Here is a 27,444-nt window from a genome sequence, read left to right as displayed (position 1 = left end):
TTTAAATATATTCATCAATAGATACACTTTATTCGAATGTCTGTATAAATAGGACTTGATGTTGAACAAGAAGAGGTTTTTCCAAAGGGTTTAAATTTATTCAACAACAGAACTTGGTCCTTCCCTTCATTCGTCTTGGAACTTGGTCACCTGACACATCATTGTCAGAGGTCTACCCTCACTAATCATTTCTATCACATGCAAAGTCTTCCAGTGGCCCTTTCCATTTCTCTGGAAATCTCTTCAACTGCTTTCGGTTGCGACAGAAGGGCAAGGTTTTTATCCGCTCACACTCTCCTCCACTGGAGCCCAAAACACATCCCTCCATTCTCTTGTTTAAATGGTGGCTGCTCGCAACACGGCGTACAAATGGAGAACTGAACATGAACACACCAAAAATGTAGCATCTCTACGTGCAGTAACTAACTTTGCTTTACAGTTTTTTCATCAAAGAAATATTCTTTTTTTTTTTTTTAAAGATTTTATTTATTTATTTGAGAGAGAGAGAATGAGAGAGAGCGAGTACATGAGAAGGGGGAGGATCAGAGGGAGAAGCAGACTCCCTGCTGAGCAGGGAGCCCGATGCGGGACTCGATCCAGGGACTCCAGGATCATGACCTGAGCCGAAGGCAGTCGCTTAACCAACTGAGCCACCCAGGCGCCCATCAAAGAAATATTCTTATTTTTATTATCTCTCCACAAAGAAGTTATAAAAACACCTGTAAAAACTTTGAAAAGGCACTTTAAAATCCTGGGATGAAAAATTCTAAAGTATAAATCATGACGTCGTCTATGATTTACAAATTTCTGAATGAGTTTGACAGGAATTTACTCAAAGGAACCAGAACATCAGGACTTAAAGATTTTCTATTTTAACCCCAATTGAGTTTTTCAAAAAGCTACACAGCTGCTGGCAGGCACGGTCCATGCCTCACTTGCTGCTGCCGCTCAGGTGAGCTTAACCGAAGGACAGATTTGTGTGCAGATGTTCCAGGCTCTTCTGTGCAACTGAACGAAGTGGTCGCCTTCTATTTTTTTCCCTTATGTTTCAAAGAAAAGTAAATATACGTATGGCAAAAAATGTAAGTGGTACAGGAAGATCTAAAATAATAAGCAAATATCCATTTTTTCCATAGCCCAGAAAGTCTGATGTCTTCAAAATCATTCAGCAGTCAGTCATGTGAATCATTTGCAAACTGAAGCGAACCTTGGAGTCTCATTATCTAAAAAGAATTCTCAGTCCTTTGGAATGCTGTTGATTTTCTCATATATTACCTCTGTTACAGAGGAAAGCCACACAGTCTTCTCCTTCTTGAAAGAACCAATTACAAAAGCTGCATGCACCCTGCTCAGGGACAGTGAGTCCAGACGCCTCCTTACCCTCCGCGGATCTGTTCCTGGCTCCAGACAGAGGCTCTGGTGTCATCCCTGAAAGTCAGGTATCACATTTACTACCAAGGCATTTTCAAAAGCAAAACTTCTCTTAATCACAATGAGTCATCTGGTCCTTGTAAAACAGAGGCTGAATTCTGACAGACTCATGTCGTCTGGACATTAGTAGATAGATAAATATTTTTATTTAACATTGTACAAAAGGGCAGGAGACATAGAACCCCAAGCATTCAAGCTAAAACCAAGTCAGACCTTTCCTAGAGAACAAAGGGAAGGTGAGACGGCAAGGGACCACGGATGGAAATTCTCTCAGAGGAACTCCCATCGCAGGGATGAGAGGCTGGGGGCTTCTTCCCCAACGGGCGCTCTCTCTGCGGCGGGCAGGACAGGCTTACAGAGATGGGGGCAGGGGCTCAGCCAAGCCCTTCCTGAATGCCTCGGATCCTCCTGGCCAGCTGCACGTCCTTCGGGAAGAGAGTAACGCGGCCGGCATGTAAGGACAGAAGATAGGCGTCCTCAAAGAGATGAACTAGAAATGCTTCTGCGGCCTGGGGGCAGAGAGACAAGTCCAAAGACTGACATACGATGGGGCATGGGCTGCTTTGTTCTCAGAGCCCCGCTGCCCTTGGTCTCTGAGGGCTCCCAGCACTGTCTGAAACGTGGCCCACAGAATGAGGGTGGACTGTGCCTGGGAATTCTGCTACCACCACACAAGGATCCGGCCTCCAAACCCCGGGGGTTCCTTGATGCTGTCTTTAAAGAGGCAAGAGTCAGTGTGTGGCACGCCTCAGTCAGCCCTGTGGAATTCCAGAATGCCCTTCCCCTGTCCCCGCCCAACCGTACCTGGGCCCCCTTCTTACCTCTTGTAGGGCCAACAGGGCCTGAGCTTGCCAAGAGAAGTCCACACCGCGAGTGAATGTGATGCATATCTCTCTTGCCTGTGAAGGAGGGGGATGGGGAGCAAGGGAGGAGGGGAGTGGGGAGGAGTAGACAGTAAAAGAAGAGAGATTCAGGGGCGCCTGGGTGGCTCAGATGGTTAAGCGTCTGCCTTCAGCTCAGGTCATGATCCCAGGGTCCTGGGATCGAGTCCCGCATCGGGCTCTCTGCTCCTTGGGAGCCTGCTTCTCCCTCTGCATCTCTCTCTCTCTGTCTCTCATGAATAAATAAATAAAATCTTTAAAAAAAAAAAAAAAAAGAAGAGAGATTCAAGGGGAAGCTTCTCTCCATGAGTTTCTATGAATCTTCATTTCCGTGATACCTTTGTGGCCTTTAATCTTAGGACCTAACTAGTAGCTGGTGTCAACTCCTGGGAGCTGTGGAATTGGCATCAGTCCTATTAGTGGTGGGGAGAGGAGGAAGGGTATCTCCCAGGGTAGGAAGGGAGCTCAAAGCATGGATGGATGAGAGAGTTCCTATTTATATAATCAAAGGGCACAGTTTCAGAGGTGGTGGGGGTTAGAAATTAATTCCATAAAGAACCAGAGGTGCCTTCAGTGGGCTCATGGTTTCCAAAGATGAAGAGTCCTCTTCCAGGTTAGAGAAGAGGTTCCCTTAGCCATTCAGGCAAGAGATGAATGGGTCCCCACTACCTGGGAGATTTAAAGAAAGGAGGCAGCATGGGGGTTGGTGGAGCTCACCAGGCGGCTGAAGGGGCTCTTCCTTATCAACAGGGCTGTGCTCTTCTGAAGCGTTCGGATCTCCCTCAGAACCCGGGATCTCCGGGGACCACGCTGACGGGAGGGAGTGCCTGGGCAAAAGAGTTGTGTCAGCAAGGGTCGTGGTCAGTAGTGGTGCCTCTCAGCATGGCTGCGACAGGCAGACTGTCAGATCACTAGTCTACCATTTACTCTGATTATCTTCAGCAACTGGAGAACAGTGGATAGATGCTACATAAATATTTGTTAAATGAATGAGTGATCCTCTGAGGATCTTATCCTCAATAAAAATCCTTTGAGGGTATTATCTTAAATGCCAACTCTTCCATGAAGTCTTTCCTGATTCCCATCCCTCCTCTGAGCCCCGCAGTACTTTGGTCATTTCTTCTATCTTTCCCATCTAGATTGGAAACTCAGTTATTTTATGTTAAGTATTTTTTTTTTTTTTAAGAGCTAGAAGGAATCTGAGAGGTTCTCTAGCACAATTCCCTGTCTCAGTTATCCTGAGGCCCAAAGAGGTGAAGACAATTGGCCAGAGCTTATTTGTGGCCAAGAAGGGACCTCAGACGTGGCATAACTCGGTCCCTGTGTTGGGCCATTGGGCTATGGAGCCAGAGCCTTTGGCTCAAAGACCAGTTCCAACAACAACAAAAAAGAAAAAAAAAAATCTTAAAAATATTCCCAAAAGTAGAGGTCAAAAAAGCCAAACTCTGATTTGAAATTAAAAACACAAGAATCCAAAAAAAAAAAAAACAAAAAACCCAACCAACCAATCAAACAAAAAACTTCTAACTCTTGTGTTGAAGAGGAAACTTAATTGACATTAGACTATTTAGAAGTGAATCGAAAGTCTACATCTCAAAACTTATGAGCTATAGCTAAATAGTACTAGAAGAAAATGCACAGGCTCAAGATTGAAAAGGCAGCTGAGCTCAGTATTCAACTCAACTGTTAGGAAGAGAATTATTAAAATAAACCAAAAGAAGATAACCAAATGTTCAAGATAGTAAAATAAATTAATGAAAAAGAGAGTAAAACAAAACAAAACAAAAAACAGTACGATTGTTAGATAAATAAAACCAAGGAACAACAAAAATCAGTAAACCGCTCAGCTGAACAAAGAATAAAAAGAGAACAAACCTCCATGAAAACTAACACTTTTTAAAATAGGATTATTTATTTATTTATTTGAGAGAGAGAGAGAGAGAAAGAGAGAGCACAAGCAGGGGGAGCAGCAGGCAGAGGGAGAGGGAGAAGCAGGCTCCCCACTGAGCAGGGAGCCCGACTCGGGGCTCGATCCCAGGACCCTGAGATCATGACCTGAGCCGAAGGCAGACACCTAACCGACTGAGTCACCCAGGTGCCCCAAAAACTAACATTTTGAAGGGGAAAATTAGCTTCAGAAATTTTACTCAAGGTCCAACCAAGGAAAGAGAAGCCACACCAAGTAGTAAATCCACAGGAGGGATTTAATAGTGACCTAATTACAAAGTGTTAGAAGAGCTGCATGAGCAAATGGGGACAGTGAGGCAATCCAGAGATGCCCGTGCCACGCAGCGGGCACTGGAGATGTTATCTCTGGGTGGGGAACGCGGGCCAGAGATCAGGGGACTGGTGACATTTAGGAGGGAAGCCCCACACTCAGGAGTCAGTCTCCTGGCATCTGCCTCCCCTGCCACTGGTCCACAATCCACACTCACTTGGAGGCAGCCTTTAATAGACAGACACAGCAGTCACAGACAATGGAAAGATGAACACAACCAAATCTCACCACTGTGAGAAGGACAACACCATGAAAGGAAGGAACCAAACTCGACAAACAAAATAATCAATACTGGAGGAATCTGAGTTAACAGAGAAAAAAGAGACTTGGAGAGAAATATGCCTAATAGCCTCAGAGGTGTAAGAGAAGACCTGAAATCCGGCCCCGGAACAAGTGGTTATGAAAAGTAACCAGCTAGAGAGATCATGGGAAAGAACTGGGGTTAGATACTCAATTGTTGGGTCTTGCAGCGCCAACATTCGGAGTTGGGATTTAATCCCAAAGTAATGGGAAGCTATGGGAGAGTTTTCTTTTCTTTTCTTTTTTAAAAAGATTTTATTTATTTATTTGACAGAGAGAGACAGCGAGAGAGGGAACACAAGCAGGGGGAGTGGGAGAGGGAGAAGCAGGCTTCCCGCTGAGCAGGGAGCCCGATGCGGGGCTCGATCCCAGGACTCTGGGATCATGACCTGAGCCGAAGGCAGACGCTTAACGACTGAGCCACCCAGGCACCCCTATGGGAGAGTTTTAAGCAAGACAGAGAGGTGATCCACTTACATTTTATTTATTAATTTTTTAAAGATTTACTTATTGGGGCACCTGGGTGGCTCAGTCGGTTAAGAGTCTGACTTTAGCTCAGGTCATGATCTCAGGGTCCTGAGAATCTGCTTGTTCCTCTCCCTCTCTCTCTGCTCCTCCCCCTGCTCATGCTCTCTCTATTTATTTGAGAGAGAGAGGAGAGCATGAGCAGGGGGAGGGGCAGAGGGAGAGAGAACCTCCAGCCGACTCCACGCTGAGCGCAGAGCCCACCCACCATGGTGCTTGCTCTCACAAGCTTGAGATCAGGACCTGAGCGGAAACCAAGAGTCAGACGCTCAACCAACTGTGCCACCCAGGCGCCCCGATCTATTGACATTTTATTTTATTTATTTTATTTTTATTTACTTATTTTTAAAGATTTTATTTATTTACCTGACAGAAACACAAAAAGATTTTATTTATTTATTTGAGAGAGAGAGAATGAGAGAGAGAGAGCAGGAAGGGGGGAGGGTCAGAGGGAGAAGCAGGCTCCCTGCTGAGCACGGAGCCCGATGCGGGACTCGATCCTGCGACTCCAGGATCATGACCTGAGCCGAGGGCAGTCGCTTAACCGACTGCGCCACTCAGGCGCCCTCTATTGACGTTTTAACGATGAGTCCAGCTGCGGCGAGGGACGAGAGTGCAAGAAGAGTAGCAGCCAGGTTAGGGCACTGGTGGCTGGAACTAGCAGGTGGGAGCAGAGATGACAAGTGGTGTGATGAAGGATGTGACTTGGAGGTAGAACGGCCTGAAGGTACTTGTGTTTGGGGATAAGAGAATGTCTCCCAGGCTTCTGGCTTACACAACTAGGGGGTGCCTGTGCCATTTCCTGAAATGGGGAAAACTGCAGATGACAAGACTGGAAGGGAGTAATCAAGAGTTTGGTTTTAGACATGTTCCACTGACAAACCCAGGGCCTGCATGTAGAAAGGCAGCTGGATATGGGGATTTGGAGTCAGAGGAGAGATCCGGGCTAGAGATATAAACGTGAACGTGGTCGATGTAGGAGCGGTATGCAGAGCCCTGGGAATGGATGGGACCACTTGGGGAAGGAAAGAAAGGACAAGGACAGCAAGGAGTCCAACATCAAGTTGTTATGGAGAGGTGGCACGGGCAGTAAAGAACACTAGGCAGGAACGGCAGAGGGTGTGCCAAGGGGATAGAGTGTTTCTAGGAGAAAGTGGCCCCCTGTGTGAAATGCTTCTCAGAGCAAGAGAAGGATACGTGCACCAGAAGGAGGGGAAGCAGTTGTGGGGAGGCAGACTGGAATGGGTTCCAGGGTGCCTGGGAAGAGGGGAAACACACATGTGCGAAGTCTTAAGTCATCTTAAGTCTGGCCGTTTACAAAAAGGTGGCTATGAAAGGCACTAGAGAGAAATGGGGACTAGGAGAGACAGAGGTGTGGGGACAGGAAACACCCCTGCTCTTTTTCTTTAGATCAGAAAGAGCAGAGCACATTTGTGGAATGCCAATGTAAGGAGTATGAATTTAATTCTAAGTGCAGGTGGAAAGGCTAACAGAAAGCCCAGCAAAGGTGAGAGAAAAATATGACCAAGAGCCCATGTAGCAGGAGTGGCTTTTGATACAAAGGGGAGACCGGGGTTCTCTGTTGTGAGAAGATAAGGGGAATGCAGTCTGGAGGCTTGTTTCCTCAGTGAAGCAGACATGCAACAAGGTCATCATCAGCTGAGAGTGAGTTGGGGGGCTGGAGTTGTAGGAATTTGAAGAAAAAGGTATGGAATAGTCAATGGGAAGAATGGAAAAGCAGGACTGCCAGGACCTGTTGAGTGTCCGTTTGAGATAAAACATTTCATTTAACCAGGAGCACAAGCAACAGCAAAGCAACAGCAAACAACATACTTAACAGTATTTGTGTTAAAAATAGAAATGGGGGGGGGCACCTGGGTGGCTTAGTCGGTTAAGCGTGGGACTCTTGATTTCAGCTCAAGTCTTGATCTCAGGGTCGTGAGTTCAAGCTCCAGGCTGGGCTCCACTCTGGGCGTGGAGCCTACTTAAAAAAAAAAAAAAAAAAGAAAGAAAAGAAAAGAAAGAAAGAAAGAAAAGAAACAGGACAAGGATGGTCAAAACACTGCTCTTATTTCAATACTAATCTCAGGGCCTCATTAATAAAATACACTAGGAAATAAAATATATAAAAGTGAAAAAGAAGATTCAAAAGTCCTTATTTGCAGGGGCACCTTGATGGCTCAGTCAGGTAAGCGTCTTGTCTGCCTTTGGCTCAGGTCAAGATCTAGGGATCCTCGGATGAAGCCTGCTCAGTGGGGAGTCTGCTCCCTCTCTGCTCCCTCTCCCTCTGCCGCTCTCCCTGCTTGTGCTCTCTCTCTCTCTGTCAAATAAATAAATCTTAAAAAAAAAAAGAAAAAAAAGTCCTTATTTGCAGACAATAACCTACTCAATCATTTCAATCAAAGCAACTGAACAATAGAATTAACAAGAGAATTCAGCAAGTTGGCTGGATGCAAAGGTTATTAAGGTTCAGGAAAGGGGCGCCTGGGTGGCTCAGTCGGTTGAGCATCTGCCTTCGGCTCAGGTCATGATCCTGGGGTCCTGGGATCGAGCCCCAGGTCGGGCTCCCTGCTCAGCAGGGAGTCTGCTTCTCCCTCTCCCTCTGCTGCTCCCCCTGCTTGTGTTCTCTCTGTGTCTCTCTGTCAAATAAATAAATAAAATCTTAAAAAAAAAAAAAATTTAAGGTTCAGGAAAGAAAATAACCCATAATACACTTTCTTCACCCTGCTCTTAACTACGGAGCAGGAGACAAGTAAAGCAGCTGCTGCCCCTAGGAACAGTTCTTGCTCCATGGGTCTCCCATCCACCAGACCACAGGACCACAGACCTGTCTTCTTTCACGGCCCAAAACCTCAGGAAGGGAACAAAGTGAGAGCACTCTACTTAATGCCCAACAACGCCACTACTGAAGAAACACACACACGCATAAGGACACCTGGAAGGGCACCTTCCAGAAGTAGAATTGTTTGAAATTGTCCCAAAAAGCGGCCGATAATTTTGCAATTTAGAAAAAGCACAAACACTTAAAAATCCTGACTGCTGGAGCAAGCTGTGTGACCTTGTTCAAGTTACCGGGCCTGTCTGTGTATCAGTTTTCTCATCTGTAAAATGGGCACAATGTAAAGTTGGGATAATTCACGCAAGGAGTTGAACACAATGCCTGGTTAGTGGCAATTACTCAAATGCGAGCTGCAGCAAGAATTAGTATTAGGAGCCAGGCCGCCTGGGCCATCCTTTCTCCTCCTCCGAACTGCTTTCCCCAGGCCCTTGTGGGGCCTGGAACTTGGGCCGGGCCCGAGCAGGTGCGACCCGCAGCAGGGCTTTGCCCGCCCGCAGGGGAGCGCCAGCCGGAAGTCCGGAGATTCGGACCCGGGCTCCGCAAGCGAGCTCGGTTTTCGGGTCTGTGAAATGGGCAAGCGGATCACAGCCAGGCTGCAAGGCGGCCGGCTCGAGGGCAAGGGGCCGCGGCCGGTTACCTACGGGGCCCCGCCGGGGGGGGCCGGGGGCCGGGCTCACGGCGCGCCTCCTCGGGACTTCGGGCTTGCGGATCCGGCGGCGCGGGCCCATGCCGGGCGCGGAGGGTGGCGGCCCCGCGGCTTCTTCTCGGCCTTCGGGGTCCGGGGACAGAGGCTGGCGTCCGGGGAGAAGCCCGGGAACGTCCCGGCCGCGTGCCCCGACCAGGTGAGTGCTCCGGCCACCCCCCGCGCCGCCGCGGTTCCAGTGCCCGCGCTGCCACTTCACTGGCGGCGTTTTTTAAACGAATTCAGCAACTCCCAGTGGCTGCCTCTGGAACGCCCCTGGCGCAGAGCGACTGCGGGAAGGGCCAATGAGAGCACAGGCCGGAAGGCTAGCGGCGCGCGGCGATAGGAGGAGAGAGCGGGGACGTGACGAAACGACGGTAGGAATCAGCCAATGGGAACCTGGAGAAGTTAAAGGAGGCGGGAACTTCTGCCCTCTGTTTGCTGGGGCGGGTGCTCAGTTCTAAGAGATCGGACCCTCGTCCTCGGGCGCCCTGTGGCTGGAAATAGAAAGCTCTACCCTGAAGATGTAGTTAGTGCGTTTGCAGAACGCGTTTCTCAAGAGAAATCACTTTATTCAAACATTTTGTGTTTTGGCCTATTAACCCTGAAGTGGTTTTTAAAGATGAGGAGACAGACCCACAGAGAATGGGACAACCCCTTGTCGCCCCTGTGACCCTCCCAGGAACACCCCACGAATATGGCTCAGAAGCCAGTTTACCTGCATGAACGTTATTGATGACTGGGGTCGTGGGACAGCCAGGATATGACCATGTCTTGGATCACACTCTCCAGCACTGCAATAGAATCCTCCTAGGGAAACGACCCCTTCCCTTCATGTTGGAGATAATACGCCTTCCGGCCAAATGCACATCTGGATAGTTAGAATAAAGGAGATTTTATTTTCTACACTTTGTTTTCTTGCATTTTCTAAACGTTCTCCAGTTAACATGTATTGTAATCAGGGAAAATGTCATTATGAAATCAGTGATTTCATGGAACCCTTGTTCACTGGTGCAGCCAGAGTGGAAAATAGTATGTTGATCAGCCAAAAAAATTAAATGTAGAATTACCATATGATCCAGCAATTCCACTTCTGGGTATACACTCAAAAGAATTAAAAGCAGGGACTTGAACGGGTATTTGCTCACAGCAATGTTATTCACAATAGCCCAATATGTCCAAATGGATGAATAAACAAAATGTAGTGCATACATACAATGAGATAGTATTCAGCCTTAAAAAGAAAGTAAATTCTGACATATGTTACAACATGAATAAACCTTGAAGGCATTGTGGTAAGCAAAACACAAGAGACACAAAAGAACTATTGCATGATTCCACTTACATTAGGTACCTAGAGTAGTCAGATTCATAGAAAGTAGGATAGTGGTTGTCAGGGGCTCATGGGAAAGGAGGAATGGGGAGTAGTGTTGAATGGGTACAGAGTTGCAGTTTGGGAAGATAAAAAAGTTCTAGGGATGGATGGTGGGGACCGCTGCACGACAACGAGAATTTAATGCCACTGAACACTTCATAATGGTCAAAATGGTGTTTTGTTGTGTGTATTTTACGAGTTTTAAAATGAGGGAAAAAAGGGCAAAGGAAGGCAGGAAAGAAAAGGGAAGCAGCTGTAGTTGGGGACACTCCGTGGGTCCACTGTGATGGAAGGTGGGGTGAGCAGTCTGGTCCAGAAGACCCACTCTTTGGTGATGGCTTATGCAATAGAAGATCCGACAGCCAAGGGCTCTAAAATTAAGTCCACTCCTTGAATGGCTCTTGCATTCATTCACCATTTCTCTAGTTCAGACTCTAATTAATTAAACGTTGTTTCACTGGTCTCTGCCTTTAGTGATCTTTCCAAACAGCAATTTGGATCACATCACTCCCTTGCCTAAAACTCCCCCAGGGTACTCTACTGTCTACAGACAGAGTTCTCATGCCTCAGCAAAATCTAAAAGGTACAGCACCACCTGGGCGCCTGTCCACCTCTCTGACCTTGTCTCTGGCCACTTTTAGCATTGCATGCCTATTGGCATACCTGTCTACTTCCCTGCAGTTCTTGAATACATCACTTACATGTTTCCGTGCTTTTTTACAAGCTGCTCCTTCCTCCTGGAGGAAGTCTCCCCGGGGACTCTTGCCCAGTCTTTAACACCCAGCTTGAGTGGAGCTCTCTGGTTCTAGGCTGAGTTAGCTGATCGCTCCTGTACAGCTTCCTTTGTATCTCATACAAAGGCCTCTTGTGCACATCACACTGTGCTGGCATTCTTTCTTTACACATTTGTCTCCTGTTTTTCTTTCACAGATCCACAGCCCTTGGAGCACATCCATTCCCAATACAGTTGGCTAAATTCTGAGATAGTAATCCTTTACTGAAGATTTTTTGACAAGTGTTCCTAATGAAGATGGGTGATTTATAAACTTTTATAGCTAGGGGAAATTCTCTGCTGACCTTAAGTTTAGAAAGGATGTAGTCAACAAAAGGCCAAAGGGGCTTTTAACCAAGGCAAATATGAAAGCATGAGGTTAATCTGTAAGCGGGTCAGGGAGGTATACATATTTAGTAACGCTGAGAACCTCTTAGGTAGCTAAGGTCTTGAGAGGTAACATGACTTGTCCAAGGTCACCCAAAGTCGAAGCGGGGCTGCGAACACAGCTGACTTCTGGTTCTACTTCTTTCCTCTGCACCAGGAGGCCCTTTGCTCCACTCCTCCTACTGTCCTCAGCAGGGGTCAGAGATCTGACCTCTTTGAGTGCTGTTTCTTAAACTAGCAGAGACCTTTGGACAAAGTGAAGGCAAATGGAACCACTTGGTATGGTGCTAAATCTCTGCCTTGCGGGCAGATTCCTGGTGGCGGAGCCCGAGGGCCACCCCAGGTGCTGCATGGCGGTCCTGCAGGTAGCCCCTGCCCTAGGCTTCCCTCCAAGACCACTTTGCAAGGGGCAGGGATTGAGCAGTCTGCTATGATGCACATGGCTTAAATTACAGTCTTTGAACTGATGTTTACAGAAGCCCAGTATCAGTCAGTTCTGATTTTGGTGTTCGGAACCTCCACACCAAACTTCCACCATTCCGAACCCCCTTACTCCACTCAGCGAGAGCGAGTGGTGGTCCTTACCCTCCCGCCCACACGACCAGCAAGGCCTCTCGAACTCACCCTCCAGAGCACCCCTGAGCGACAGGAGAGTGAACGCATCTCCGGGGGCTGGGAGGGTATCTACCGTCGGCATGAAGTGTTCTTGAGGCATCTTGTTTTAAGATAGATTGGAATTTTGTATTCTCCTCAATGATGGTGTACTTTTTTCCATGATGGTGTATTTTAAAACATTTCTTCCCCTCTGAACAAAAACTGATGCTCTGCGCTGGGCCTCTGCTGGGACTTCGTGCCCCCGGCAGACCACCCTGGTGGACAGCGCGGCCTGACACGACAGTCCACCGTGCGCTGGCATTTACAGGCACCTTCGGTTTATTATCTCATGTGATTTTCGTGTTCATCCGGCAAGATGGAGGGCCGGCTTTCCCGTTTTAGAGATGTGAAGACCCAAAGCTCCAGAGGTAAAGTGATTTGCCCGATTTGGTGGCAGGCCTGATGTTTAACCCTTGTGCTCCTTCCCTCCCATTAAAAAAAAAAAAAAAAAAAAAAAAAAAAAAAGCCACACTGCCAATTTCCCTTTTGTTTTTAAAAATAGAGCCTAAAACGACATTGTAAGGCCCCAGTTCTTTTGGACAGGGCGGCTGGAGTCCCCACCACACTCACCCTCCATTTCCTTCTTTTGTGGCACACACTGTGACCCACGGAAGCTCCGGGGCCCCTGGGACTCGGAGCTGGTGGCATGGAGAGGCCCTCCTCTCCCAATAAACTGTAATAACCTGCTGATTTCCACACAGCCTGAGGGCTTTGCTTGTCAAAGATCCCTTCCCCCAGAATCTATTTTAAGGAAGGCATTCGGTGTTTTGTTTTGATTGAGCTGCCCAGAAAAATGGTCTGAGGTTCCAGAAACTGCCACGGAATGAGGAACTCCATAAGGAAGGGCTGCTCCGCTCCTTGGGGTCCCCAATGCCAGTCCCCTCTCTTCAGGGTGGGGAGGACAACAGCACGTGAAGCTTTTATTCCGGCCATGGGAAATTTACCCCAAAGACCCCAGAGACCTGCACGGTGGGTGGAGCTGTAGGTTTGGAATCAGGCGAACCTAGCTTGGACTGCTGGCTCTGTTGAGGAAGCCAGTTAACCACCTCTGGGCCACGCCTTCCTCATCTGCACGCACCTGAGCAGGTTGTTACGCCAGAGGATTACCGCTGAGCATTTAACACATGCCTAGGATACCAGAATTACTCTAAATGGTGCAGTGCCGGTAAATTCATCACCCTGGAGGGATATTTAGGGAGTCAGGTTGCTGGGGGTGGGGTTGAGGTCCAGATGTGCTCTGGATCCCAAGTGCATGGCCAGAGTCCACAGCAGGAGAGCCTTCTCACAAAACCACTTACGTCTCTGGGCCTCAGTCTTTTCATCTTTAAAATGGAAGGTGAAGAGTTCATAAAAGCTGCTATTAAGGGCTGCTTGGAATTCCCCCTGACATCTCCCCCAGGCAGGGAGGCCTTGAGAGCGTGGGAGCAAGGACCAACACTGGCATGGGGAGGAGGCACCGTGGGCAAAGGGGCATTTCCAAAGAATGGGCTCCTCCTTTCCCACAGGATGGGCCCGGCTGAGGCTGGAGGGTACTGCAGCCACAGCATCTGCACCTTCTGCTTTACACACGAGGACCCCAAGGCCCAGGGCCAGTAGGTAACGGGCTGGGGGACATACGCTGAGTTTGTGGCGGAGCCCAGCTAAAACTTAGGTCTCCAAGACAGGGTTAGCGAAGAGCCTACAAGTTCTAGAAAATACGGCGCTTAGTTCTGGTTTGAATTTGTTCACTGGCCTCTCTTCTCTGGAGAACCGAATTTAGCTTACGATTTAGGAGGAAATCTCAGGGTTGTTCGTTCCTGCAGGACCACTTCATGATTTAGTGCTAGCCCTGCAGGAGGGGCTTGGGGGGTGTGGGGGGGGAAACTGGCGGGGGGTAGGTCACCGCACTCAGGCCTGTGGGGGCTGTAGGGGGTGGCGACAAAGGAGCACCCGGGTGTCTGGTCATCTCCTGTGGCAGCAGCTGCTCTGGGGGGGGGGGTCGGGGGTCTGAGAGGAGGGGCCGGGTGAGGCCTTGGGGACAGCACACTGTCCACTGTGTGCCCTCGGCCTCAGGGTGGACAAGGTGCATCCAGGTAGCAGCAGAGAACCCACCAGAGGCTCAGCTGGCATCGTTGATGGGAGTCCGAGCACCAGCGAGCAGTCTCTCATGCTCGCCCTCTTCCGCTGAGGGCCGGCCCCTGGCCAGGCGGGTCAGCAGCGGGCGGTGCAGCCCATTGTAGAGGGCGGTGCCCATCAGGAGGATGAAGAAGCCCAGGATCTGCAGAGGGTGGAAGGCCTCCCAGCCCAGCGCCAGGCTCAGTGCCCAGATGACAATGGTGCGCAGGCTGTCCAGCACCATGCGGGTGGTGGCGCTCAGTTCCTTGGTGACACTGATGCCCGCGAAGTTGAAGAAGGCGATGCTGCTGATGTTGCCCAGCAGCGCCAGGGCGATGAGCGGCTGTCGGGCCACCTGGCAGAAGGCGTCCAGCGTGTCCTCCAGCGTCCCTCGGGGGTTTCCACTGAAGGAGCCGGCGGGGATGTAGTACATGGGCACCAGCAGCAGGGACAGGATCACGAAGCCAAAGAGGCCTGTGGGGGGGAGGAAGCGCGCTGCCCTCTCTGCTCAGCTCCCGCCCCACCCCTCCCCATCCCCAGCTCAGCCCACCCAGCAGGGGCTGCGCTGGTCTCCCTCCCTCCCGGCCACCTGTCCCGGCGGCCTCACACCAGCTCCTTCCTGTTCATCCAGAGTGCAGAGCGGCCTACTGAGGGGGCTCTAGCTGCCCTTCTCCACTGTAATCACGTTTTCTGACTGGGCCAAGAATAACAAATACATTTTATATCGTGACCGGTATACGTATGCACAGGCGCGTACCCACGCGCGCACTTTCACAACATAATAGCTACCCTGCCAATGTTCTCTGGCATTCTTAAATTCTGTTGTATGCATTCACAAAAGAATGGCAGCTGCGACCAGGACATTGCTCTCACAAGCGTGGAAAAACAAGAGTTCTCTAATTCAGGGTCACTGGTCTGTGACCAGGAGTGGACCAGAATGTGAATCAACGCACTGCTCCATTCAGAAAGCCTCACTGGGGAAAAAACCGAGTGGATACAACAATGTGCTTGATGATGTGGTGGATCGAGATGATTAACGTTGTGCCAGCAGCCCGTGGTGCACGCACAGCTCCCTGCCGGGTCCACGGGCCACACGTGGCCTGTGCTGCGCTCATCTGCCCTGCTGGCCTCGTATTTTTAAAGCTTAAAGGTTTTGGTAGTTACTTCCCTGCTCAAAAAACTTTTGGTGGTTCCACCCTGTCTGTCACTTAAAGTCTGGATTAAATCCACTTGCCTGACATTCAAGGGTGTCCATAATAAGACCCTGACCTATTCAATTCCCGATCAGTGTCCCAACATCAGACCTGTATCTCACCAACCACTCCTTACTAGTTTCGACACTCGTGGCCAGCTCCCCACGTCTTTGCTCTGTCTGGAGCTTTCCCTCCTTCCCACTCTTATAGCTCGACCACCACCTTCCCCATCCTGAAGACACTCAGATGTGCTTGTCAAGTGAAACAGCACTTGAGCACAAGTGGTCTGAGCTCAAACGCACCGTCTGGTCCTTCCCTGTTGGCCAACTCCTCTAGAGTGGGGCGTGCATCCCCTTCATCCTCGACCTCGCCCCCCCCCCCCAGCTCTGGGGTCAGTCTCTGTCAGCACACACATCGGGAAGGGAGGGAGGATTGGGGGTGGGGGCTCATCCCCTCCCCGTGGACCCCGGCACCTTGCCCTGCGCTCCTGCTTGTGCATCCCCTCCACATGCCACCGTCCAGGGTGCCCCCACAGCAACCCCTCTCAGCCCCTGTGCCCACACACCCTCAGTGCCAACCGCCCGCAGCGGGTGCACATTATGCCTGTAGACGAACTTCTCCTCGAGCACCATCTGGATGGAGACGATGATCTGGGCCATGATGATCAACAGGTCCCCTGTGGGGAAGCGAGCCAGGGTAAGGCTGGGCTGCATGGGGTGGGGGTGGGGGGCGAGGACGGAGCACGGCCACGGGGCCCTCGGCAGGGTGGTGGGCCCAGTGCTGGGGTGGACGGCTCCCACAGGGACACGATAACCCCCGATCTGGCAGGGTAGCATGTAGTTCGTGAGGCAGTCGTGACAGCCCCATGCCTGGTCTCCTGGCCCCTGAGGGGTGGGGCAGGCCAGCAGGGCAGGCACTGTTACCACTCTGGGCCGAGGCTCCAGAAGATCCAGAGGCCCGCCTCGGCCTGTGAGGGGCACAGCGAGGTAATAAGCAGGTCTTCTGAGATGCACAAGGCTTGGTGATAGACGTTTCTGGTTTAGTCCATCCTCTGAGGACCAGAGGGGTCCCGTCATTGTTGAAGAGGCTGCCGGGCTGGGTACTTGGTAAACACTCAATAGACACTCGGTCCCTCCCCGTCCCAGACCCAGCAATTTGTGTGTGTGTGTCACAGCACGAACCTTCTCCCTCCTCTGACCTCCCACTCCTTATCTACCCCGTGTCATGCTGCTTGTGCTTTTCTGCATTCTATCTGTCACCTCGAGAGCAGACGCAGGCCCACGTCCCCCATGCACCCACACCCAGGGCTGGGCATAGAGAAGAGTTTGCAAAAGTCTGTTGACTGTGCTGGGCTCCCAGGGAGGACAGGACAAGATGGGCAGCCCCTGGGTCCCCGACCCTCACCGCACCTGTGATCACTTCGCTGAGCTTGTGCTGATCATCATGCTTGCTCAGGAGGTCGGCCAGACCCACAACCACCAGCCCCACGATGGTGGCAAGGATGCCCAGCCACTGGCTCAGCGACAGCCTCCGCCCCAGGAAGGCCACTGAGAATAGGCCTGTGAATATGATCACTGCGCCCCGGAGCATCTGGAAGCTGGAGGCACTCGTCATGTTCAGGGCTGGGAGAAGAGAGACACACGATGTTAGCTCCTGAGGGCCAAGGCTATCTAGTCCCTGAGGTGCCCTCAGGGCTGAAGACACACCTTGCACATAGTATGTGCTCAGTAAATCTTGCTCGCACGCATGCACACGCGTGTGTAAGTGTGGGAGGAGGCAGGGGTGAGGTGAGCTGGGGTAGGGGTGGCTGTTTCACCAGTGCCCCCTCGGGCCCTTCTCAGCCTGGCCTGGCTACTCACCCACATACATGATGCTGGTCCCCGTCATGTCGCACAGGGCAGGGGGCAGGAAAAGAAGGGGGTTGAAGGGCTGCTGGGGATCCATGCTGGCATCTGGGTGCCTCGCAGCTCTGCAGCGGAGCAGGAAGAAGGCCGCCAGGCAGGACAACTCCCCCAGGAACATGCCCACTGCCTGGAGGGACGGAACCCTACAAGTTCACAGCTGGAAGGAGAATCACCTTTGACAAAATTTTAACACAGCCCGTCTTCACATGAAAGCTTACCTATGACTTGACATATAAACCAGACAAAAGCAGAGCTGCTGTGTGTGGAAGACCAGAGACTACCTCCTAGGCCTAAGCCCTAACCCCTAGAAACATCTCGATGGAAACCCTAAGGCTGCACAGGGCCTGGTCTGAAAACCACTGATCTAGGCCAACCTCTGGTCAAGTTCCAGATGGAGAAACGGAGGCCCAGAGAGGCTCAGGAACTTACTTAGGGTCACAGAGCAAATTGCTGGGAAAGCAGGGGCTGAAATATGAGCCTCTGCTTCCCAGTCTGGCCATACGGTGCCTCCATTTATGTTGTCTGCCCCATCCCAGTGGAGTCTGGGCTTCCCATGAATGACGAGCCGGTTTTGCTACTGGGGTTGATGTGTTCCAAATGGGTCCTGACGTGGACGTGCGAGGGCTGGCCTTGCAGCGTCCAGGGCATGACTGCTTCCCGGGACTCATGCAGCCCTCCCAGAGAGGGCTGTGCCCTCTGCCCCCTTCCGTGGGCACTCACACCCTGGCCTCTGTTCCGGCGAGGGAGGGAGCGAGTGAGGGCTCTTCTGGGAATACAGGCAGGCTCCACCCCAGGTCAGGAAGCAGCAGGGCCTCACGGGGCACACCTGACCTGAGGCCCGGGCGATAGGAGGTGGGGAGGGATGGGGCGGATACCTGGAGAAAGGGATGCTGGAAGCTGTGCTCCTTGCTCCCTCCGCAGCCCTGGGCCACGAAGTTGTCTGCCCACCTGCAGCGGAGAGACAGAGAAGGTGAAACCCTTGGCAGTGCGCCAGCCTGCAACCCTGGCCCCGGTATCTGTGGACAAGCTCGCTCCTCTCAACACCGAGGCCAGACTTCGGGGACCTGGTCTGGCGTGAGACTTCCTCTCCAAGAGGCCAGTTCCCGCAGCAGGAAGTCTTCATCTGGGATCGTGGACAGCAAAAGGGGGGGGGGGGCAGAAACCTTTAGCTGAAATGTAGCACTTCCACACATTGTGAATGTAGCCCCGCAGTACCTGTGACTTTGTCACACACACAAGTCACGGCTGCTCTTCTCGGCACGTCAGAGTCCTTGCAGGAACCGGGAAGTGGCATTTACAATCATTGCTACTACAAAATCACAGTAATTAGACCCACTGCTTATAATATTCTGTGTCAAGAAGTGTATACACACACATATTACTATAGCACAAATTGGCTTTTTCAATGTTTTGATAACTTTATTTCAACATAAGTGACTTTTTCTGTAATCCAAACCTTTAATTGCACATTTTTTTTTTTTTAAAGATTTTACCCATTCATTTGAGAGAGAGACAGAGAGACAGAGAGACAGAGAGAGCACAAGCATGGGGGAAGCAGAGAAAGAGGGAGAAGCAGACTCCCCGCTGAGCAGGGAGTCCGATGCGGGGCTCGATCCCAGGACCCTGGGATCATGACCTGAGCTGAAGGCAGACGCTTAACCATCTGAGCCACCCAGGCGCCCCTATATGCACATTTAAAAACAATATTCTAGGCTTTACCAGACTGTCAAATGGACCGATGGCACAAAAAATATCAGGAGCCTGTGGTCTGCAAGGGCATCCAGGCCCTTGGGAAATGACTGCCTGACACACCCGGTCACCTTCCTGTAACCTGCAGCGTTTGGAGGGTCTTTCTAGCACTAACTGGGAAGCAGGTGGCAAGTACATGGCACTAGTGGAGTGGCTTCCCGGCCAGCACCGGGCCAGATGGCATCACTGAGTCTGGCACGCTTCCCTAGCGAACCCAGACGCAAGCCCAGAATCCTCTGCGGCAGAGCGCCATGGGCAGCTACCACCAATCATTCTGCACCGTCTGCCGCCCTTGCACTAAAGCTCCTGCCCCCCAATTTCACTCTTGCTGGGCTTCGTTGGGTCCCTGGGGTCTCATCTAATCTCTTTCATTTAAAAGTCCTTTGGGGCGCCTAGGTGACTCAGTCAGTTAAGCGTCTGCCTTTGGCTCAGGTCATGATCCCAGGGTCCTGGGATCAGGCCCCACGCTTCTCCCTCTCCCCCTGCTTGTGCTCTCTCTCTCTCTGACAAATAAGTAAATAAAACCTTTAAAAAAAAAAATGTCCTTTAGATATTTGGAGACTTTCTTACCTTCTTTTGAATCTTCTCATCTTGTGGCTAAACAGCCCCAGCCCTTCCTAACCTTTAACTCCCGTGGCTGCTGACTTCTGGAAGCACTCAGGTGGGCCCAGGCCCCGAGGTAAGTGCATGGGATCTGGCCAGGACGGAGCCTGGCAAGACAGCTGCCCCTCCTTCATGTTACACATCCTGTCATTCGCTGCCACAGCTCTAACGGAGTCTGTCACATCACACAGCTGACTCGAGTCAATGCGGACCCAGGGCAGTGTCCTGTGGGCCCTGGACCCTTTCTTTCTGCAGCGCCCCACGCCTAGGCGGTGGCTGTCTCTAAACTACAGGACTCAGGACTTCTTTTTCTCAAATGTCTTTCCTTACAATGTCTGTCAAGAGCAGCCACATGGTAGTCCCCAGGCCTACTCCGCTGGCTCATTTTGGCAACCAGCCTAAGTTTCAAAAGGCAGGGGGAAGCCTTTTGTTTCTGTGCCCCCCACAGGGCTGCAAGCCTGGGACACTGGTTAGGGCTGGGTTTGACAAAGATCCGGGCCAGCCATGGCTTCCCTGTGCCCTGAGTTTGGGGAGGGGACAGGGGACGCCTGGAAGCTGGCAGCAGGAAGGGGGGGCTGAATGGTGGTAGAATTCCCCATTGGCCCTGAGGGCGAGACCACATCTACTCATTGATCTGAACACATTCCAGGGCCAGTGAACAAAACAGGGCTAGGGCAAACTTAGCTCATAGTGAGTGAGCTCTCAGCGGGAGACCCCACCCATCCCAGAGATGCCAGGAGGGGCATTTAGGAGGGCTTGTGGTTTTTGGGAATGGTGAGGGTCAAAGGAGAGCTGAAGGGTGGTGAGAAGGCCTCACAGGACCCGTTGGAAACGTGGAGAGAAATCTGGGTCAGGGGACTAGGCTGTAACCAGTCCCAGTACCAATGGGGCAAAGAAAGCTACAACTAAAGAAACCATCCGCTCTGTGGGGTCTCATTTCTGCCCCATCTGCTGCAAGTTCTGGCTCTTGGATCCCCAGGCAGGACAGGACATGGGATGCAGGTGGGGGCCACAGACAATGGCGTGGCCCCCCCCAAGGCAGGTCTGCTCTCCAACTCAGGCTTGCTTTTGCAGAAAGAGCACTCTGGGAGGGCCTGGGTGAGGCAACTGAGTGTAACAGAGGAGAAGCGAGGAAGAGTAAAGAGGTCCTGCTTTACCAAAGTGCAGAGCCAGCTGCCCCGAAGCACGTCGGAGATGGAAATTCCTGCAGCTGGAGCCAGGGCTCCTCCAGGAGGAACAAGGGGGGTTCTGCCAAGCCCATGAAGGTCAACTACAAGCTTAAGGCGAGGGCACGTGTGGAAGCCCCTTCCTCATCACGCTGGTGTACCCAGAGTCCATGGCAGGCTCCAGAAGAACCCCAGATTTAGTGGTAGAGCCGCCTCCCCCCCGGGCTACTGCCTACGCAGCTTACCGTAACGACCACTCACACATCGATCCCTCTGTGTGTTCGAGTCACTACCACTTGAGAGGGTGGAAGCTCAGCACGCAGCAACTTCTCTATCTCTGGATCCCCAGCTCCTGGCATACAGGAGCTCCATTTTGTTGTTGTTGTTGAATAATGGCATTTTCAGGCTCCACCTGGCGAACGGGCAGGTACTACAGTCCAGAGGGAGTGTATGCTTGCCTCCTAATTTCCCACCGGGGGAGGTGCCGCCTGCTGGTGGGACCCGCTGGGCTTGTCCCCCAGGAGTGGGCACCAAGTGCAAAGAGCTGGCTGTAAGGCCGATGCTGAGCTCCCTCTCCCACCCCTGGGGCCTTCTTTGCTTTCCCCAAGGGGTGGATCTGCCTCAACAAGCTGGGGCTGGCAGTGTTCCCAGCCTGGGAAATGGAGTCTTTTTGTATCTGGATGCCTGGGGCGGGCTTGCAGTCCAAGGGATTGGGTGTCGCAAGGACAGGCGGCCCTGCCCAGCCTTTCTTCAGAGAGAGAGGAGTTCAGGCCTGCAGAGATTTGGGGCTAGGGTCAGGCTTCACAACCTGGTCGTGAGACAGGCTTCAGCTCATTGCATAGGCACAGATGGACCCCAGATAGCACAGAACGAGAGCCAAGATCCAGGCTCTGTTGATCGGGGGGTGACAGCAAGGGCCCCTAAGGTGGGACAGCTGTTTGCAAGACACTTCACTGCATGTTTTTATAAATGTACAATTCACCGGGTACTGACTTCGTGCCAGGCCTGTGCTGGACGCTTCATGTTCTTCATTTTACAGATGGGGACTTCATGGTTTGGGGCGGAGGGGTGGAGAGAGCTGGGTGCAGACCCACACAGTTAACAACAGGCGGGTCTAGGGCCAAAACCATCTGCTTCAATTTGCATTCAGAAAAGGCAGCAGAATATGTGGAAAGCTCATGACTTTTGAGTCTCACAGGCTGGACAAGTTAATAGTCTTCTCATCTATAAAATGGGGATAATAAGGCCAGCACTGATGAACTGTCAAAAGTATAAATAAGATATATAAGAGCTGGCACATGGGGTGGCCTGGGTGGCTCAGACCTTAAGTGTCTGCCTTCAGCTCAGGTCATGATTCCAGGGTCCTGGGATCGAGCCCCGCATCGGGCTCCCTGCTCTGTGGGAAGCCTGCTTCTCCCTCTCCCACTGCCCCTGCTCGTGTTCCTTCTCTCACTGTATCTCTCTCTGTCAAATAAATAAATAAAATCTTAAAAAAACAAAACAAAACAAAACAAAAAACAAGAGCTGGCACATGGCAGGGAGTCAGTGAAAGTCCTTTTCTGCCCCTTCTCCCTCTTTCCCCTCTATTAAGCAGGAGTCTGTCCCCTTGTGTTGGGTCGATACGGCCCGCTCTGCTCCAGCCCGAGAGCGCACATCCATTCTCTGGGACCCACCTGGCCAGCTGAAGCAGAGGTGGCCGGAGGGCCACAGAGCCACAAAGTGCCGACAGAAAAGAAACTCAACCATCATCTCAGAAAGCTCCTTATTTGACAGACAAAAAAACCCAGGGATCAGAGAGCGCTTGAGGGACAGAGGGCTCATCCGGTGCCGAGAAAGGCTAGTCCCCAGGGGTCTCCACTTCCAGTTCCATGAATTCCTCCCATCACCTTCTTATTCCAGATTTTTCCCACTCCCCTGGCTGAGGTGGAGAGAGGCCAGCTCTGCAGATGGGCCCTCCCTTCTCTCTAGATAGAAGGCCATGGTCGCGTGGGCAGGAGGGGAAGCCTGTGGGGACCCCCGAGAGTCAGGCTGATGCTACATGAGGAGCTGCCTTCTGCTGGCAGAGACCGGCTTCTTTTATAATTTTTTCTTTAAATTAAAAAAAATTTTTTTAAAGTAATCTCTGCACCCAACATGGGGCTCGAACTCACAATCCTGAGATCAAGAGTTGCACACTCTACCGACTGAGCCAGGAGACCGGCTTCTTTTAGGAGGGGCCTCGGCAGGCCGGGGGTGGGGTCCCCTGGCTGGGGGTGAGTCACTCCCGCCTGGCCAAACTCAGAGCTCAGCATTCTGAGAGGTGTGCGTGGCCACGTGAGGGCAGCGGGTGCCGACAGACTGAGGAAGTGGCCAATGTGGCTAGCTCAGACTGACGGTCGGGTGTCCAGTCCCCCGCAGAATCTCTGCCACTTCCTTTGGTGCCCCCAGCTTGCTAAGCCCAGTGAGTCAGCGGCTTTCTCCTGCCTGGGATCTCCAGCAAGGCCGCAGGGCTGCTCCACTCTTTGGTGTCACAGCAGCTGGTGATAAACGATCACGCGACCTCTCATCTAAGTATTACCCAATCTTCCTCAGTAGAGCCTACCCTGCATCTGGGAAGAAAGGAGGGAAGTCAAGCCCATTTTACAATGAACTTGAGGCTTGGAGAGGCCCAGTGACTCATCTAATCCCATAAACTCCCATGCCTTGCACTCTTTTCACTCTACACACTGCCCTCCTGGTTTAAGGCGTTCTGGGGCTGGTGCAGGAACCCTTTGAAGCAATTATCCCAGGCCAGCTCCTCAGATTTAAGGGTGGGGTCAGCCACCAAGGCAGAAGTTAGAGCTGGCACAGGAAGGACAGAGAGAGTCCTTCCCTATTAGAGACCCAGGGGTTCCAGGCCTCCTGCCACTTTCGTGACAGGGTCCCCACACCAGGGGCCTGACTGTTGGGAGGGGAAGTCACCCCCGGCCCCTCTCTGGCTGGGTGGGCTTCACAGCCTGCAGCATTTAGGAGGGCACCTGAGCCTTACTTAGTGAGCATCTGCTTGACCCTGGCTCTTGACATGCAGAACCCCAGCTGGATTCAGGAGAACGGGGCTCCGAAATGGGCAGGACCCCACAGACAGGCACTAGTTCAGGCACAGCCCTGAGCAGTGCTGGGGGGTGGGGACTGTCCGCTGTGCAGGAGATGTATCAGCAGAAGGCCCCGGTGAGCGGGGCGGCACAAAGCAGCCACAGAAAGCAGAAGCAACCGCTTGACTGGAAGGGCCCTTTGCCGAGGCCCAGGGACAGGGCCAAAGGGCCAGGCCGATGGGTGGCTTTCTGCTGTGGGTATGTGACCCCTGCCCCCATCGCAGCAAGGGCAGGCCTGTCTCCTGCAGCCTACCCAGACCTGCTGAGCAGGCAGAGTGGCCTCCTCCGGGGGACAGCCGCCCTGTGGTCCCAGCACAACACGCGGCAGGTGTTCACCCATTTCCTCTGCCGCAAGTTTCGTCTTCCCTGGACATTTTACAGGTCAAGGAACTGAAAGAGGCTACTGGAGACACTAAATGAGAACCATGAGTGGCCCCCTGTCTCCAGGGGGAAACGAAGTAGGATGACGGCAGGATCCCCTGGGCTGGGACAGAGCTTTGCTGCCCAGTCCCAGAGGGAGGGCACTCTGGCGACAGGGAGGGGAGCTGTCGCTTGCGGGACTACAACTTCCGTGGGCCAGGCTTGGCTGCTCTCCCTGGGGAGATGCGAGAGGTGATCCCCAAGGAAGCGGAACTTTGGGGTACTGCCACTGTAGAAGGACTGGACTAAGATGCTGAAACCTAGCTTCTGGTCCCCACTCTGATGCCAGCCAGCTAGTCACAAAAAGAAACTTCTCATGGGACCAAGACTATAAATTGTGGGGATTAGGATGGGTGATTTCTATGTTTCTAACAGCTTTAAATGCCCTGAAAAATGACTTGAGAAGTCCCTAGCCTCATCCCATAGTGATAGTTAAGAGCCTGGATTCTCAAGCCAGATTACTTTGGCTCAATATAAACTCTGCCACTGACCAGCTGAGTTGAACTCGGGCAAGCAATTCCATCTCTCCATAGCTCAGTTTCCTGATCCCAGGACAGGGAGTTTATCCCCCTCATAGGCCGGTTACGAGAGTTCATTAAACGAACACATGAAAGGCGGCCGCAGCAGGGCCAGGCCCTGGTTAGAGCGGCTGCTTAGCACTCGCTGTGGTCACATTGTAGTCTGTCTGTCCTGCCAGAAACTGCAGGTCAGAGTGTGATTGCAAATCGGTAATTCCCATCAGGATGTACACAGCCGCTCTCTCACATTTTCTCTCTGAGGGCGTCCTTCTCAAAGTCTGGCCTCAGAACACTGTTTAGGGCCCAATTCTGGGGCCCATTTGAGGTAGGGAGGTTCCTGAGAGGCCCCACATCAGGTGACCTGGCAGGGGACGGGGCCAAAGGCTGGGTCCCCACGTGGGAGTCTCTTTCCTGCCTCTCAGGCAGCCTCCAAGGGCAAGGCCTCCTGAGGCCAAGGATCCCAGGGCCTCCTACCTGGCCGGGAAGGAGCTGAGTCAGTTTACCCCAGTAATAACTGGCCATCTCGACTCTCCGTGGGGACAGAAGCCCTGGCAGACCTATAGCCACTCCCTAAACACTTGACTGAGGCCTTGGAGGGTACGACAGATGGACAGACAGACGACTTGTTCTGCTGCATTCAGATCCCGAGATGGGACCTCTCATGCTGAGTCTCCTTTACAGTTAAGGAGGCCACAGGGCTCAGGAGACCAGCTCAAAACATAGACACAGACAAACCAGAGACGGGGGGGAGGGGGGTCTACCCAGAGCTGCACTTCCTTTGGAGAAGGGAGGACACTGGTCGTTAAGTGTGTATGCTCTGTCCCCTTCACCTCTGAGTCTAAGCTTCTCAAACCTTCTGAGTTTGAGTCCAGACAGTGCTTCACACCGTGTAGGTACCTTATACAAGGCTGACGAATTGAACTGGATACCTCCCTCCCAGGTCTCTCCTCTGGAGCACTTGAACGAACACTTCAACACTGAATAAGAGATGCCTAGCCCCCTACCGCCCAGGGGGCCTCGAGCACAGCCCAGAGGGTGACTGGTGTGACTCTGCATTGCTGTGGAGCCTGGCAGGGCCCAGCTGGAAGTGAGGTCTGGCTGGGACAGGGCCACTGTCTACTCTTCTCCAAATGCCTTTTGGAATCGGTTCAGAAAAAGGCCAGGATCCGGGTACTGGGGGTTCTGAAATGGTAAACTGAGGGGGCAGGAGGGCCCTGCCTTGAGGTGGGGACAGAGCAAGCGACAAAGCGCTGCCAAGAGAAGGGGCTGCCTTCTGGGTCTCCTGTACATTACAGAGGAGGCTATGCTCAACCCCTCGGCCTCGTGACAGCCCCGGGTCCTCAATCCCTAACCTCCTGGGGTCCTGTCTTCCCGGTCCCAACAAGCACCTCACCCTCATGCATCACAGCTGAACTGTGCACCTGCCCTCCCTGTCGGGTTCATGACACTTCTGTTCTCCCAGGCAGAAACCCTGGAGGGGTCACTCTCTTTCTCTCTCTCTCGATCCTGTGGGTCAGGCCTTATGGCTTCATTCTGCACCTGGTCTCTCCTACCTGTCCCCTCCTTGCCTGCCTCACTGCCCCCTCTTCCCTCCCTCATCTGCTCTGCAGCAGCCTCCGAGTGGTTTCCCCTGCACCAAACTACTCTTCATCTTGACCACCCGGTTCATCATATTACCTTTAACATGTCACTCCCTGCTCAAAAGCCCTTCTTTGATTGTGGGATAAAATGCGGCCGGGGCATTTGGTGCTAGTTACAATACACTTCGATGTGGCCTTGCTGTTCCCTGCAACCGCGTCTGGCCACATGTAGAAATCCCACCAAAATGTCAAGGCCCAGCTTTGACCTCTCCTCAATGAGAAGCCCATGGGGTACCCCCATCTCTGTCGCGACAGCCTTCCACGCTCACTGGTCACTCGGCCCTCACGGCTTCTATTGTAGCCGGCGTGCACAAGTGCGGGAGCGCCCCTTCACCTCACCCCTGCCCAAAGCTCCTGAAGGGCCCGGCCTCCAGCCAGCGTTGGAAGAGGCCGGAGAGGAACTGGTTCAACCCTTCCGTTTAAAGATGAGGAAACTGAGGCATGGAGTCGGGATCAAGCACACAGCGATCAAAGGCGGGGCTCGGATCCTCCAGCCGGCGACAAGGCCTCGGTCCATATTTCCCCGGGGCCTCGCGCCCCTTGGGGGCCCCCAAACCGCGTGAACCGACCGGAGAAACGAGGCGAGCCGGTGAAGCCGGGAAAGGAGAGCCGAGAAGGAGGAGGACGAGGAAGGTGCGCGGGGTCGCCGGCGCCCTCGAGGGCCGCGGCAGGTCCGGCTGAGCCCCCTCCCCTCCCGGCCGGGCCCGGACTCACTTGGCCGAGAGCGTGTTGATGGAGCCGGTGACGAGCATGAGCCCGGCCAGGAACAGCTGGTACTTGGTCCAGGCCATGGCGGCGGATGCGGGGAGCGGGAAACTGCAGAGACCCCCGCGACCTCCCCGCTCGCTCCAGGCGGCAGCTCCCGACCCCGTCACCCGGGGGGCTCGAGAGCGAGCGCTTCCGGGCCGGGCGTCACGTGACCC

The 27,444-nt window shown here is 52.5% G+C and overlaps 2 protein-coding genes across 5 annotated transcripts; both read right to left on the bottom strand.

Annotated features, from left to right (window-relative positions):
• Positions 1-9,710, bottom strand: CENPA (centromere protein A). Of its 2 annotated transcripts, XM_078056086.1 has the most exons (6): positions 9,655-9,710; positions 8,892-9,335; positions 3,030-3,139; positions 2,253-2,330; positions 1,788-1,940; positions 1-1,428 (listed from the first exon to the last, which is right to left on the bottom strand). In XM_078056086.1, the coding sequence occupies exons 2-5, from the start codon at positions 8,980-8,982 to the stop codon at positions 1,806-1,808; spliced, it is 414 nt and encodes a 137-aa protein (XP_077912212.1). In that variant the 5' UTR covers positions 8,983-9,335; positions 9,655-9,710; the 3' UTR covers positions 1-1,428; positions 1,788-1,805. The 2 variants fall into 2 exon arrangements, with proteins under 2 accessions (XP_077912212.1, XP_077912211.1); XM_078056085.1 differs by having other exon boundaries at positions 1-1,940.
• Positions 9,687-27,444, bottom strand: SLC35F6 (solute carrier family 35 member F6). 3 transcript variants are annotated; one of them, XM_078056084.1, is made up of 7 exons: positions 27,236-27,444; positions 18,191-18,263; positions 17,271-17,442; positions 16,821-17,033; positions 15,977-16,087; positions 14,216-14,692; positions 9,687-9,807 (listed from the first exon to the last, which is right to left on the bottom strand). In XM_078056084.1, exons 1-6 carry the CDS (start codon positions 27,310-27,312, stop codon positions 14,223-14,225), a joined length of 1,116 nt encoding a protein of 371 aa, XP_077912210.1. In that variant the 5' UTR covers positions 27,313-27,444; the 3' UTR covers positions 9,687-9,807; positions 14,216-14,222. The 3 variants fall into 3 exon arrangements, with proteins under 3 accessions (XP_077912210.1, XP_035946227.2, XP_035946228.2); XM_036090334.2 differs by lacking the exon at positions 9,687-9,807 and having other exon boundaries at positions 9,813-14,692; XM_036090335.2 differs by lacking the exons at positions 9,687-9,807; positions 27,236-27,444 and adding an exon at positions 21,079-22,108 and having other exon boundaries at positions 9,813-14,692.

The sequence above is a fragment of the Halichoerus grypus genome, chromosome 10, assembly GCF_964656455.1.
Source record: "Halichoerus grypus chromosome 10, mHalGry1.hap1.1, whole genome shotgun sequence".
In the NCBI taxonomy this organism is placed as follows: Eukaryota; Metazoa; Chordata; class Mammalia; order Carnivora; family Phocidae; genus Halichoerus; species Halichoerus grypus.
The sequence above is the reverse complement of the archived record's forward strand: the minus strand, read 5'-3'. Positions and strand labels throughout refer to the sequence as shown.